This window comes from Poecile atricapillus, chromosome W, assembly GCF_030490865.1.
Source record: "Poecile atricapillus isolate bPoeAtr1 chromosome W, bPoeAtr1.hap1, whole genome shotgun sequence".
NCBI lineage: Eukaryota > Metazoa > Chordata > Aves > Passeriformes > Paridae > Poecile > Poecile atricapillus.
In genome coordinates this window covers 21,568,297-21,582,924 of record NC_081288.1, presented here as the reverse complement: position 1 = coordinate 21,582,924, position 14,628 = coordinate 21,568,297, and the positions used below count along the sequence as shown (strand labels likewise).

At 40.0% G+C, this 14,628-nt stretch overlaps 1 protein-coding gene across 3 annotated transcripts in view; it reads right to left on the bottom strand.

Moving 5' to 3' along the window:
- LOC131592364 (thromboxane-A synthase-like) overlaps positions 1-14,628 on the bottom strand; it is a 229,298-nt gene that overhangs the window by 118,006 nt on the left and 96,664 nt on the right. For all 3 annotated transcript variants that reach the window (XM_058863822.1, XM_058863824.1, XM_058863823.1), the window contains one exon: positions 8,147-8,243. In XM_058863822.1, the coding sequence (XP_058719805.1) occupies positions 8,147-8,243 (97 nt within the window). The remainder of the gene's footprint in view (positions 1-8,146; positions 8,244-14,628) is intronic.

Below are 14,628 nucleotides of genomic sequence, written 5' to 3'. Positions count from 1 at the left end.
CCCCAAACCATGCTGCCACACTCCTGCTCTCCTGCTTTCCCCTCTCCCTGCAGTGGGATGGAGAGGGGAACTGGAAGCAGGAAAGATCACAAGTTGAGAGAGAGCAGTTTACTAGAAACAGCAATGAGATAAGAAAATGAACAGTAACAGCAACAATATCAGTGAGAGGGTACAAGAAAAGAAATGATTCATGTGGAAACATCCTGAAAATAAACAATACTGGATGGCTCCTTCCAGCAGATTTACTTGACCAGAAGGAACCCCTTCTCCCCAGAATAGAGTCCCTTCCCCCCACCCCTGGCAATGATGTGGCATAGAATAACCTCAGGGTCCTGGCCATCCCCCCTCCCAGGTACTCAAAACACTTAACCCTGTCCTGGCCAGAACAAGGACAAGTGGTCAGCAGAAGCAGGTGCCAGGTGGTCCAAAGGTAAAGACAAACGAGCTCTCCCACTTCACAGGACCCAGGTTTCACTTGGTTTCCTGTTCTGAATTAGAATCACAAATAAAAATTACAAACTTGAGATGATGATCCTCAAATACACTCAAATCTGATAATACTAACTTTTCTACTTTAGCTCTTTTTTAATACTTCAAAATAGAAGTTTACTTAAAAGGGAATAAAAAAGAGCTTTCCATTAAAACTTTTAAATCTGCATTTCTGAAGCTTCTTTTAAGAACAAACAAAAAAACCCTCCCACCACAACCATTTGAATTAACAGATAAACCAAATCCCAACCCATTGCCATCAGTCCTGAAGCACTCACATTCACTAATGATACTCTTCAGCTGGAAATTCCCAAAATACTCTTTTACATTTATTAAGGTGACAAAGCACTTCCTAAATGCTTTGCCCTTGTGAACACAGGAATTGCGTATCAAGGCCAAAAACTGAGCTCAGAGCTCCTAAATCCTGACCTAGAGCCTTAATCACAAAACCAGATCTCTTCTCACTGGGATTCAGAGGATCAGGTGGCTCACAGAACATGGTCTACTACATTAGTGCTTTCTTTAAGGGTAACTGAAGCCAAAGTCTGATTAATTTTACAGTCAATAGCAGTGATCATTTGACAACATTAGTTTTGTGCTATTAGCTTCAGCATATGGGGAATAAGGGACAATTTGCTGTGCATGCATAAAAATACTTATACAGTGTGAAAGAAATGACCCTCACAATATTTATTATTTTAATTTTCAAGTGTCTACTGCAAGCATATGCACCGCTACTTCGAAACATTTAAACAAAACTAAATTTAATTGCTCAGAAAAATTAACCTGCAAGCTCTCAAAGCAAAAAAGGGGAAAGAAACAAGGAAATCCTGAATTAAAAACTATTTCATGAGATATAGAAGGCAACAAAATAGTTACATATATACTGACCAAGCTAGAAAGGTATTCTAGTACGTCTAGAAGACACCCAAGGAGATACACTTGGGAAAGAAAGCTGATATTAGGGTTGTATACCCTCAGTGCTCCTGAACCATCAGGTCAAAACAAGGGTAAGAGTCCTTGCTCAGCTTCCTGGCACTGGAAAATCACTCAGGCATCTGGGCTCACGTGGCTGTACAACAGCACCCACAAATATGCAGTCAAACAAATTAATATTAAACAGATAAGTGCCATACAGCCAAATTAATTCCCTGCTAACATGATTCTTTTTCTATACCAATGCTGTACCAGACAAGATTTCAAACCAGCTATGATCTAGAAGCTGTATAAAACTGGTAGGCAAAAAAAGAAAATCTTAATAAATTCACTGCTTGGACACCTTTTCACTTATCCTCCTAAGGCACAGAGTGATTTTTGGAAGCACCGAATACTCTCAGCTCAGTGAGACCACGGCTTATTGTACATGTGGCAGGATTGATGCTTGGATTTGTCCTACAAAGTCATGAGGGAGGGAAGAACATCACAGCTCTGTATCACAAAGAACTGGATGTTCAAGGCACAGGCTGCCATCAGGCATGACGGCTTTACTGCATCAGGAACTGAAATGCCACCATGCCATGCACAAAGAGACATATTTTGTGAAGTTTCCATAATAAGATATGGCACAACTGATGTCTACAGTGCTCTAGAGAATGGAATAGAGACTCAACTTCTCCTCAAATCACAAGGAGATCCCAAATCAATACACGTGCATCTGTATGCATCCATAAATATATACAGATATGTATTCAAGCTCACATGCAGACGTAGCAACTAATCATGGGACATGTTGGCTCCAGAGGTCTTATGCCAGTCCCCTTCCATGTCCTATATGAACCAAACAAAAAACAAACTGAAACAGGATGAGGGAGTGGAAAAATGAAAAAAGAAATATCTAAGCAGAATGAAGCAGTGAAAAAAATTTAAAGCAAATTCCTTCTCTCTGAAGCCACGAAACCCAGCATATAGTCAGAATTTAATATCACAATTAAACTATTTGCATACACCAGATCATCACTTGTCTACTAAGCCAACGCATTGAATGGTCATGTTAAAGCATGGAAAAATGAAGACGTCATATTTTATATATATATATTTGTGTGTGTACATATAATTTGTCATGTTTTCTCATTTGTTTGAATCATTTTCCAAGTACTGACTTGCCTGCTGTCATACTGTGTCACTGGTGCTTCAAACCCTGTGCTCATGCAAAGGTAACCTTCCAGCAAAGTTCATTCATCATCTACCTACAAACTGAGTTCATTACACTTTACAACAACAATTTCTAAGTAAACAAAGAAATTCACATGAAAGGATGACGATGGCATTGACACAACCAGAAATAATCCTAGGAAGTTTAACTTGAAGAAAAGAAACATTTCTAAACCAAACAACCAAAGGGCACAGGGTCAAGGCAGCATGTTGTCTTTTGGCAACAGAATAGAACTTTTCTCTGCTTAACTATTTTTACATTACATGCTTCCAAATGAGTATGTTGGTGGGTTCATTTTTCAAAATAAAAACTGCATTTGTGGGAGAGACAGAAGAAACAGCCCAGCACATAAGCTGGGTAAGACTTCACATTTGGATACACAACCGAATGACCACTGTTTACTGAAAGTCAGCACATCAGTGGGGCTGATGCCTGTTCTCTAAAAGTCAAGGCAGAAAGCACAAAGAAAGATCTTGCACAGGACATGCAAGGGATCCTTTAACTGCAAAAGGTGAAGAATACAGATGCACCCCAGTCAGTTCCTGAGCTGATCTGTTTGAAGCCAGTTGTTACATCCCAGTCCTGCTCTGGAGACACATAATCATTATCAGTCAGTGTAGAATCATCTGAAGTTAATATGTTGATTTCTGCTGACTGAGGGCCTGACCCAAAATTCACAGAATTACAGGATGGTTGAGTTTAGAAGGGACCTCCGGAGGGCATCTTGTATCAAATTTAGATAGATCTTTTGATACAGTAATACACAGTTTTCTTTGCCCTAGCAAGAGACCAGAAAGAACAGCCAATTCAGGGATATGCCAGGCATCCTAGACCACAACTGAACAAAATGCAGAAAATAGGTTCCTTCCTACTTGGTTGTTGCATTTTATTTGTTTAATGCTCTAGATAAGCCTGCAGCTTTATAGGTTTTCCAAAATAAAGATGATAATGATGAAACAGCTTAGTGTAACAGGCAAATTCTACATGTGAAAAGAATAATCAAATCTTATGTGGATCAACTCAAAAATGAAGAGATAGAATATACAAGCAAAAATAAAAGAAGCTCAAGCAGCTCACTTTTCCTTCAAAAGGATTTTGTACCACATTATATTCCTGGTACTTTTTTATTCTTATTTTTACCACTTCATTATTGTTTGCTGTGAATCCATTATTATTTGTACACTGTATCAGCAAAGCTTCTGATGAGAAAACGGTGATGTTTTCTTACAGCTACTGGAATTGGTGTTGATTTTTGAATTTAAAAACGTCGTTCTCCTCCAGCTGATTGGCAGGTCGATTTAAGGATTTGGTCTGAATCAACCACTAGTTTCCACCTGTGGTAGCCACATGAATCCTGGCAGAGCACTGAATCCAGCAGCCTGGCAAACCTTGACTAGCCAGTACTTACCTTTGCCTTAGGGCTCACTGGATCCACATTTCTAGGAAATATTTTTACAGACACCTTAATTATTTGAATTATGTACCAGGTAATGTTTTTCTTCACATTGTTCCATCTTAACATTCTGCTCCTACATTTTTAAAAGTACACTTTAATGATTCTCAAGTACTAATTGAAAAACTAATTTTCAATGCAGAAATTAAAAACAATCTGAAAACAGATTATGTATCATTATCCCATGTGGAAGAATGCAGCTAACATAATAATCCTATCTCACTCGCAACACAGTAATGAAGTTAAAAATGGTCTTAGTGCTCTTAAAAGGACAATTCTATTCAAGAGACAGCTTAACACAGTTGTGAGAAAAAGGTATCATTTACTCCAGCACAGTTCTTCCTAAATGCTGGCTGAGGTTTCCATGGTTAACCTAAATTAAAATTAATTCCATATTTTTTGGCAGAAGGTATATAAAGTAATTTTCATATTTTCTTCTTCAACTAAAACATTAAAAAATTAAAAACATGAGAAAAAGGCTTCATGTGCCTCAAGTATGAAGGTATATTACAGCAGACATTTTTTTGTTTTGAATGTCTCTAACGCTTACATTAATTGAGACCAAATTAAATGGGAAAGCAGAGTGTCATTATTGCCTTCCTGTGATTATATAGTTAACAATACCTATACCCTGTGCCTACAAGGCAGTAACAGCCTGTGTGCAAGACTTGGTTGCTTGTTCTAAAGGGAAGTTAACCTTAATGCAGATTTGATCTGCAGTCATCATACACTTCTCTTTCAAGAATTATTAACCAGTAATTCAGAAACAAGAGATGATGGTGGGGGAATATAAAAAAACTTCTTACAGCAATGTTCAAAAGATAACCATAGTAAAGATGTGAAATATATATTATCAAAGGGAAACATAAAATGAAGAGTAGTTTTGCATGTGTTCACATGCAGGATCTACTTTGTCTATATAATGAGTGAGCAGACAGGTTCAATGCGTGAGAAGTGCACAAATGGTCTAGGTCTTTCAGGATGCAGAGACAGGACACAAGATGCTTCCAAAAGAATCCTCCCAGCAGATTAAAACCACTCTCATTCCATAGAGGGCTTCTGATGACTTCCCAGAAGGAAGCCCACAAGTTCACAATCCCAGATTAAGATCATCCTGCTAACGAACACTCAAAGGCATGACATCACATTACAGACAGCTTTAATAAAAGCTGTCAGAATTCACTGAATCATCATCTTACTGGCTTCTACCAATATATCCACTGTTTTCAGCCCTTCACAAGTTTGATTTCCCATTGTCTCTTAATCAAATATATATATATTTTACAATTAATTGAAAAAGTGGCGAAATAAACATGGTATAAACATGGTATATAAACTTTTTCTACACTTAGCTTTTCGAAGTAGTCCTGCACATCCTGAAGCTCAGTGACAATTTGTTAACATACAGTTGCTACAACTGCTACAGAGAGAATAATCTCACTTTGAGGCATTCTGGGTTAGAGAACTCACATTTCACTCTGTTGGATGAAGTACAAACCTTGATTTTGGAAATGCACATGGGGAGGTTGGAAAAGAAAAGCACAAGTGTGTGTTCCTGTGACCTGTTCAAACCCAATGGCCTCATATGTATTCCCATCCTCCAAGCCTAAAAGGCTGATACTTTTCAGCTAAAAAATATGGGTTGAAATAATAAGCATGTACCATGTCTGGACTGGAATGTATTAGCCTAGTTTTGTGAACAGCACTGACTCAAAAGTCAGTTCTATAACCACTCTTCACTGGGGAAGGAATGTGTAGAATAAAGCAGGGTGGTCTTTTTTGCATTTTGAATTCTCCACTAGCAAATAGAAACCTTCACTCGAAGTAGATGAGCTTGCTTTGACTTATTTTAAAATATACAAACAGAAGAAACCCTATTAAAAGTCTTAAAATGACATTTATTCAGTCAATGTGATAAGACAGAATTCTATTACTTGGAAAGTAAGCTTTTCTCACTCTCACCTTTCAGTCATTATTTGCATACAAGCCAAATCACATCCGAATAAATTCCACTGGCCTTCCTTACATACCATCCAGCATTATTTATATTCATGTAGGATTACTAGTGTACAGGATAATCAAATACTTTCCCAAGAGAGCTGACGCAAATTGAAGTGGAGACAGCTTCCAGTGTGAAACCTCCAGAGAAAAAATCACCAGGTCAGATATGGAAAGACCCAGAAACAGAAGGTTGCTATATTCAATAAGTGAAAAACAATGGCTTGGAAGAGGGAAGAACAAAGTGGAAAGTGAGAAATTATCAAAGATTGTGGGAATGTGAGAAGACCAGAGAAGAAGCAGATGAGGGCATATACAATGAATGAAGTTAATTTGATTTAGACTCATGGGCATTAAGCAAGGCAGAAATAGCAACACAGGCACAGGCAGGAAACTGCTAATTTTGCTAAAGGGAGGGCTAAGAGTTAAATTTTCTCATCTGTCATAGGTTTTCTGGTTAGTGGCAGGGATGTCACTCTGTCTGTGTCTCAGTTCCTCATCAATAAAGCAGGATGCTGTACAGAAAAGCCACAAATGATTCAGGGGACAGTGATAAGGGCAAGATGTGAACCTGCAGAGACAGCTCTACCTAACAGATCCCTAATGAAGAACAAGAAAAGGAGAGAGAAGGAGAAAGTGACTATAGTGACATAATCTACCTGAATTTTAGAGATTAACACAGATGTTACAGGCAGACCATGACATGGATATACAACCACAAGAAAGAGAGAGAAACCTCTGAATGCAAAAGGCCTGGAGAGGAACACAAATTTCACCAGCTGAGAAGTGTGACAATACAGAGAAAGATATAACCAAATGACCAAGCTGACTGAAGTTAAGCACAGAACAAATCTCTAAGGATCCCCTCAAAGGAAACTTTCCAATTTCAGGGAAGTGCTGCTTGATCACCAGCTACTGCTAGGTGTAGTGGGTAAAAATATAAAGAAGAAAAACATGGGAACGTTACAGACAGGAAGAAATAGGGTTCCTGCTTGGGGTGGAAGAAGGGAAGGGATGGAAAATTTCTTCAAGTACAGACAAAATGGGGGAAACCCCCTTGTCACATATAACAACTTCAGTCTAAGAAGTCTAAAAATAGATTCTTCCTTCCAAGTATGGGCAGAATGGGAGGCAGCTGGTACCAGTAGTTAGTAAGATACAGGCAGTGACAAGATGAAACTCATGTACCAAAAGAAACAAGCAAAGGAGACAAGCAGTCTGCAAACAGACTGACTGGGTGCAGAGAGGATCAGAGGGACAGAAGAGACAGACAGCTGATCAGAGAAAAAATGTTTCCCAAGGGCACAAACAACCCTCCTGAATACATGTGAGTTTGTTTGAGCAGGTTTGAGCATACAAAGGGCCCAGAGGGAATCAGAATGGATGGGACCGAGGCAGCACGCAGTGACGATATTTCCTTGTAAAATGCTGAGCAACTGATGGAACTCTGGCCATTCAACCACATTATTTGTTCTAACCACCTTCTGAAAATGAGCCTTCCAAGGTGAGTGTAACCAAGAGCACATGTATAAATTCTTTCTATCTCCAACTTCCTTCTTTGCTATTCATTATTTTCAGGCGTGACTAATATACAATAGCTGTGGGAGGCATGTCCTTGTCCCAGGCAGACCGCTCCCGCCCTGTACAGCCTAAAAGCACAAAACAGACCATGTGTGGAAGAAAGCAAATAATACCATCTCCATGGTACAGATTGAGAACCGAGGAAGAGAGCTGGTAAGTGATTTTCCTGAGATCTCACAGGAAGTCAGTGGCAAAACTGGATATTGAAACCCCCTCTTCAACATCCATCTGGTGCTTCAGTCACAAGGACAGCGTGTCTCTTCTAAGGACATTCCCTTTCATCCTCAGAGTGCTCTGGTACCAAGAGTCTTTGACTCAATGTATATATTGAATGTATACAGGTTAAGGTCTTATTGAACCATGGTATAATTTTGCGTCTCTATTTCCAGCTTCCTTGTAACTACTTTTGGTCTGAGCTCAAACTAGCAGTGCTACCAACTCCATCCACAAAGCCAACTTTCATATGTACTTACAATTCTGTTGGTGAAGTTACTAAAATCTGTCACTAAGATTTGCTTGATCATCTCTGGTGAGGAGACCACCACAAACATCTGGCGACCAATATAATACCTAGAAAGAAACAAAGAATCATTTTAGCAGATGATGACCACAGAGAACTATCTCCTTCCCTAAAATATCTCTTTTTGCTTGAATATACTTGCAGTGAACCAATATCACAGAAAATTTATTCCCTTAGGTAAAGCGGCATCTTTTCCCAGCCCTCCCAACTGTTAAATTAAGATGCATGGCCCTGGAATTTAAAGTAAACAGTTTAAAATCTTCTACTGATTAATCAATACGTAGCCAACATTTTAACATAAAGGTTTACACACTCTATGCTCACTCTGAACTCTGTGCAAGTGATGTAGTATCGCTAAACTGAACTATAGCAGAATAAAACATTAGGAACCAACTGAAATAACCATGAAAGACCTACAAAATTGTATTTCCTGCCATCAGCCACATGAAATGTTGTTTCATGGCTAAGCCCAGCCTCTAATGAGTCTTTCAAGAAGTCCCCTCAGCATGACTGCAGTAAAGCACACTTCCACCACTTCTATTAGCACTGGAACTGAGTGCATCTCAGGCTCTGCATTGCCATGGACAAACCTTACATTACACTAATAGGGAGGGGAAAAAAGGTTTTACCAAGTATAAGGGAATTAGTAAAACTTCAGAAGAAGAATAGGTGATAGGGGTGTCTCTGCCTGTACACCTTTTATCTCCCTGTTCCCATTTTAAAATGACCTTGTGGAGCCAGGGTCTGCCCTTCTGGTTCTTAACACCATTGTGGATGCTGCAGAGGGACTGGGACCCATGCCAAGCCTACAACTTCTACAGGTGAAGAGCTCCCTTCTCCAGCACCATTTCCTGCAAGGCCTGAAGGCACTTGATGGTTGGCTGCTATGCTGGGGGAGGAAGAACCACGACCAGCAAGCAGAGGCTGCTTGCAGTCCCTACCTTTGTTGATCGCTGGACCAAAAAGTCCAGCTGTCTTTTCTCCACCAGGAGAGAGGAAGAGGTTGGAAGCAGGCACAGGAGGGCCAGCAGCTCACAGCAGAAGACAAGAGAAATACCACAGATGCTGCAATACCACAGTAATATCCACGCCTAATAATTTTGGTGCTGTAGCTCCGTATCGATATATTGCTTATCACCTGTCTACACTGCAGCAACCAAATAGACAAGCAAACCCTAGGCTGGATTAAATATAGTAACTAGGGGTTCCCATGGCAATGAAGCTGCAGCAGCCTGATTTCTTCAAGAGCAAACAAATCAGACAATTATCTTGATTCCAAAGTAAGATTTCACAGTCCAATTTGACCTCCCTACCACCAAAACTTGTAACAAACAAATGGCAGAGAAGAACAAGAACACAAGGTTCTTTGAGAAGGAAGACATCATCTTTTCTTCTCTCGTGGGTTTCCAGAGAGAACTTTTATTTCCCAACTGCAACCCACAGGCTCTACTGAAACATTAGATATGGCTGGTATGGTCTATCAAGGTAAACCTTTTTCACCCCTCCCAGTATGCTCAATCACAGCAAAAGTAGCTGTCTATAACAGCCAAACTTTTATTCAGAATCCTCATAGGTGCATAAAAAAGAGCTGATGCCTCAGATTAAAGAGGGTTTTGATCACAGACTTCAGCAGAACTTCAGCACAGAACTTTTGCATGTACTTTGTACAGTTTTCTGTCATCAGAGAGGCAACATAAGCTCTCAAGGCAAAGATGTGTTGCTCTGAACCTACTCAGAATGACCGGCCATGAATACTGACCCCTCATGCTCATACCTCGCTTTTCTTCCCTCCAAGTTTAGCAAGTTCCTTGTCACATTTATTGGTTGTCACTGATGGTCCTGCAACAAACAGCTTTTCACAGGGACCAACTTCCTGACACCAAATCTCAATCAGAAGCTGGTTATGTCTACTCAGTTTAACTCTGAGCAGCAAGGGGCACCACATGATACCTCAGGCAAAGCATGTGTGTGTAAGGGAGACACATTTCTAGTTTATTTCAAACCTGGGAAATTGCAAAGCCCCAGCTCCCATCCACTGGGATAACAGGATGATACCCACAGCAGGAGTCTTTAAGTCACAGTGCATTTTGTGCTTGAAAGCATTCAGGACTAAAAACTTGGGACAGGAGCATCTCCTACTCAAGCTGCTTTTATGAGAAAGTGACTCAGAAGCCAAGCTTATGCAAACAAATCTATTCATCATCCTCCAACTCAGACCCGTCACCTGAACTCCCAGCTCTCTTTCCACAGCTAAGCTCTTTCTTTGTCATTTACTCTTCTCTAACTTTCTAGCTATAGGCACCAGCTTCTCCTCTCTTTATGCAGTTAGAAATTAGGGCAGAGAAGGAGAAGAAGGGGGAAAAAAATCCCCTACAAATAATAAATTGAAGATGCTGGGGGGAAAAGAAAAACAAACAACTACTTAAATTGACTTTCATCCAAAATTCTGCCATTTTTTAAGCCATGACTGTTATAAAGCACACACATTTTTGGATCCCAAACAGTAAAATCTCTCCTTCTTCCTTTTTTCCATTCTCCTACTTTTTGTGTACAATCTTTCTAACCTTTTCTAGGACATAAAAAGATGAAGCTGTGTATGGACATACTTTGGAAGTTAAAATCCATAAGCCAAAAGCATGACTTCCATGGTCTTTCCCTGAAGTTATGGAAAAAGGATAAGTAGAACTAAGCACAAAACAAGATCACCTGAGCTATTTCATTCAGCAAACACGTGTTTGGAACCTGAAAAGCTGCCAGAAAGATCTTAACTGGGTTTTAATATATTTTAAATCCTTTGCAGAATCAAGGCCTCAGTCACAAAACAAGAGGCTATCTCACAACTAGGTGTTTTGGGTTTTTTTCACTTGTTTTGAAATAGCAAGGAAAAGATAAAATCCTCCTGAACAATAATCTATTCTTCCCAAGTAAATAACTTATTCACCCCTGCCATGTAACTTCATTTTGATTCTGTATTACTGGATGAGGATATCACTAGTCTTATGTAGACTTAGATTTATTATTGAACAAAACCTGATATTCTTGTCAGATTTTAATAAATAAGAGTTTGAGAAAAACAAAAGCCTCTGGGCAAGTACATTGCAAATGGATTCATGAATAATTTAGGGCTGCACTTTTTATTAACTTTTCCTAGGTTAATCTTTCCACAGGGCTCATTCACACACAGAAGCCCTACCTTTAGCTACTGTACCGTTACACTGCTTGACCCAACACTTTATAATATTTTCATCTAGGGCTTTCAGGGTGTAAAGCAAATACTTGGGAATACCTAGGCTGCTCCTGCAGAGAAGGAAGAATTCATGCACTGACACTCTTGGGGCGATGCACCTCTGTCCACATGGAAATCAGCTGTAACACTGCCACATCAGCAAAAATAAATTTCATGACCCACACATGGAGACACATTTTCCTGTGTAGATGAGGCATTAGTTAATCAAGTTATGCTGTTGGGGAAATTTCTATTATATTTCAGTTTAAACTGCAGCCCTCCAGAACAGTGAAAGAAGTTCCCATCTTGGACGAGTGGCTTTAGCTCCATTGGAAGGTGAGGTAGGAAAGGCCTGGTACCAGTACACCAACAGCACAAGTACAGTGTGAGCTACCTCCAGCAGATGGAAACGTGGATGAGAAGCCATTGTCCCAGCAGGCTGCTGGTGCACAAGCCAGCTGGCTTGTGCCACATCATCCCCAGGATGGCCAGGCAAAAGGGCTTTCACAAGCATTCAGAAGAGGGCATATTCCCAGAAGCTGTGAAAACAGCAGAGATTGCCAAAGGGCTCGCAGGTGAAGGAGGTGGTTCTGTCACAGGGTATTGAACCTGAAAATAGGCCAAACTTCATTAAAAGTGTTTCAATAACTGGAGAGTCTACAAACACCCACCACACCCAGCTTCAGCAGCTTTGTTCCTAAGAGCAGACAAACACCCCTCTTAAGGCAATTAATGAGAAAGACAGAGATTCTTGTGCTCAGGGTTCACCCAGGATGTTGCAGTCCTCTTTACAATGACTTAGTCATTCACTAAGCACATCTTTTCTTTTATCTGCAAGAATAAACAGCAATCCAGCAATGATATCTGCAGGCTTGCTCATGAACCACCGCCACTTTCTGCAGAGATGTGGCCTAGGTGTCTCAACCCCATATCTAGTGCCTGGCAAGTAGAAGTGGTGAGACAAAAGGCACACTGGATTGCACAGTCTCTCCTGAAACACTTCAGCCCATCATCTTCCTCCCCAATGTTTGACAGGGATCCCTCCAGAATGCAGATTTCTGTCATCAGACGACAAAGAGGATTAATCAGCTACTTTTAATTTGAAAAAACAATGTAGCATTAGCCTTTCCATGCTCCCAAGATCATCCTGGCCACTCTGCACGGACCATGGCCGTGCTCTCTGAACAAAGCTCAAAGCAACGTTGCTTTGTTACACAGGAAAAGGTGGAGAGCACATACAGTACCTTATGGCAAAGGGCCATATGTTTTTGTGTAACATCCATGTGGGAAACACCTGCAACCCTTTCACCTTGTTTACAGTACTGCTGTCAATTCACAGAAGACTTTGATCTTCCTATCTATTATCAGCCCCATGTATTACAACCACATAAATCATAAAACATATATATGCTGTTAGGCAATAAGCAAGGCCTTGTTTTCTATGCTGTGGTCTGGTTAAGTACACAAGATCATCTGTAGAGCCATATGAAAACAGAATATTTTTTTATCGTTATTTTCTTCAGGGAAGAGCAAAGAACAATTTTTTTAAAAAGACAGGAGGGAGAAGGAGAGGTGTTAAAAGAAACAGAGATATGGTGGGAAAAGGCTGATTTTAGGTGACTTTTCCTTAAAAGAAGTTCCTCAATCACTCTGCCTCTTGTTTAGAGACACCCTTTCATTGCAGGCAGAGAAAGGTAAAAACTAATAGCACTATGCTTGTTTAAAATAGGCCTGCAGCCCAGCCTTAATTACTTAATTATTTCAGAGGTCAGAAAATTGATTTGTCATAGCACTGTCCCCTTTCAGTGCTCGAAGGCAATTCAGATGTGGTAGGACTAAGCAATACATAATGAACAGCTGTAAAACCCCAAACACAGTCTGCACAGAAAGGGCTGGTTTGGGCTGAGAGGAAAGGAAAGCAGTGGGACAAATTTGTCAAGTACCATGAGTATTATTCATGTTATATTAGCAGCTAAAGGTGTCCAAGAGCCCCATATCCTAATTTGACAGGAGATATTCATACATAGAAATCTTATTCTAGGCCTGTAGAGGCTACAGCTTAAATAACCTGAAACAACATTAAGGAAAACAAATAATATCTCCCATTTTCCATCTGAGGGACTGGGGGACAGTCAAGTATGGAGGAGATGGGAATTGCCAGCAATCACCTTTTTTATTTTTTTTTTTCTGTTCACACCCTGTGAGAACAGAGCTTCTCAGCTGCTACAAACACCTGGAAATTGCACTACAGCTTTCCTTGGGAATGTTGGGAACTAACTCCTGTGCCATTCGTTCTGCATCCTAGGCTGTGACTCTAGTTGGCAAAATGCTTCCCCAGACTTTTTATAAAGCACTCACAAATTGAGTATCTCCACATTAGAGAACTACAAAACATCCATTAACACATTAACATTAATTTAAGAGAAGAAAATCCAAACAAAACCACCCCAAAAACACAATACCCTATAACCAGGTGAAATTACTTCACATTAAAATGAAGCCCTGGTAATGCTGAGAAGTCTCAGGTACAGAGAAAAGGTTCAGAGCACAGCTCTGCCAACACACACACACTCACACACCTCATCTAGAGACTAATCCTGCTCATTGTGTAAATTCATGAAAAAAAGAGGCACGGCCATACTCATTTCTATTTAAGAATAAATTGTTCCCCATTTCATTTTTCAATGAATTACATTTATTTCATGTTGTGAAAGCTTTAAAATAAGCACATGGGACTATTAATTTAATTCCTGGGTGCATTAAAAATATCATGTAACCTAAAATGCTTGCTCACACACACTTCCTGTGCTGCTCTGTACAGTTATGCACCCAACTCTTTGTCCACACACTCGGGATTAAAAATGCTATCTTCTACATACCAAGAACCTCTGCGCTATCTCAAACTCACACCTTGCCAGGAGGCCTCTGCCTTCTGACATGCTTAAGGAAGTATCAAAAAAAGGGAAGAAAATTCTGGGATTATTTATCTTCTCCCCACCACTAAAAGCACAGCTATTTTTAAAGGAGCTCCTCCCTTGTCAGGTCCAGTAAGAGACTTGGGTATTAAAGTAATATATTTAACGCTGACGGTGAAGAGAAGGAGGGCTGATTGAGGCCATTACAATGTACAGAGTTGATGACTCTTTCAAGTAACTTATACCAGGGTGCAAATGAAATCTGTTTCTGAGCATCTCTAACCCCAGGGTTTA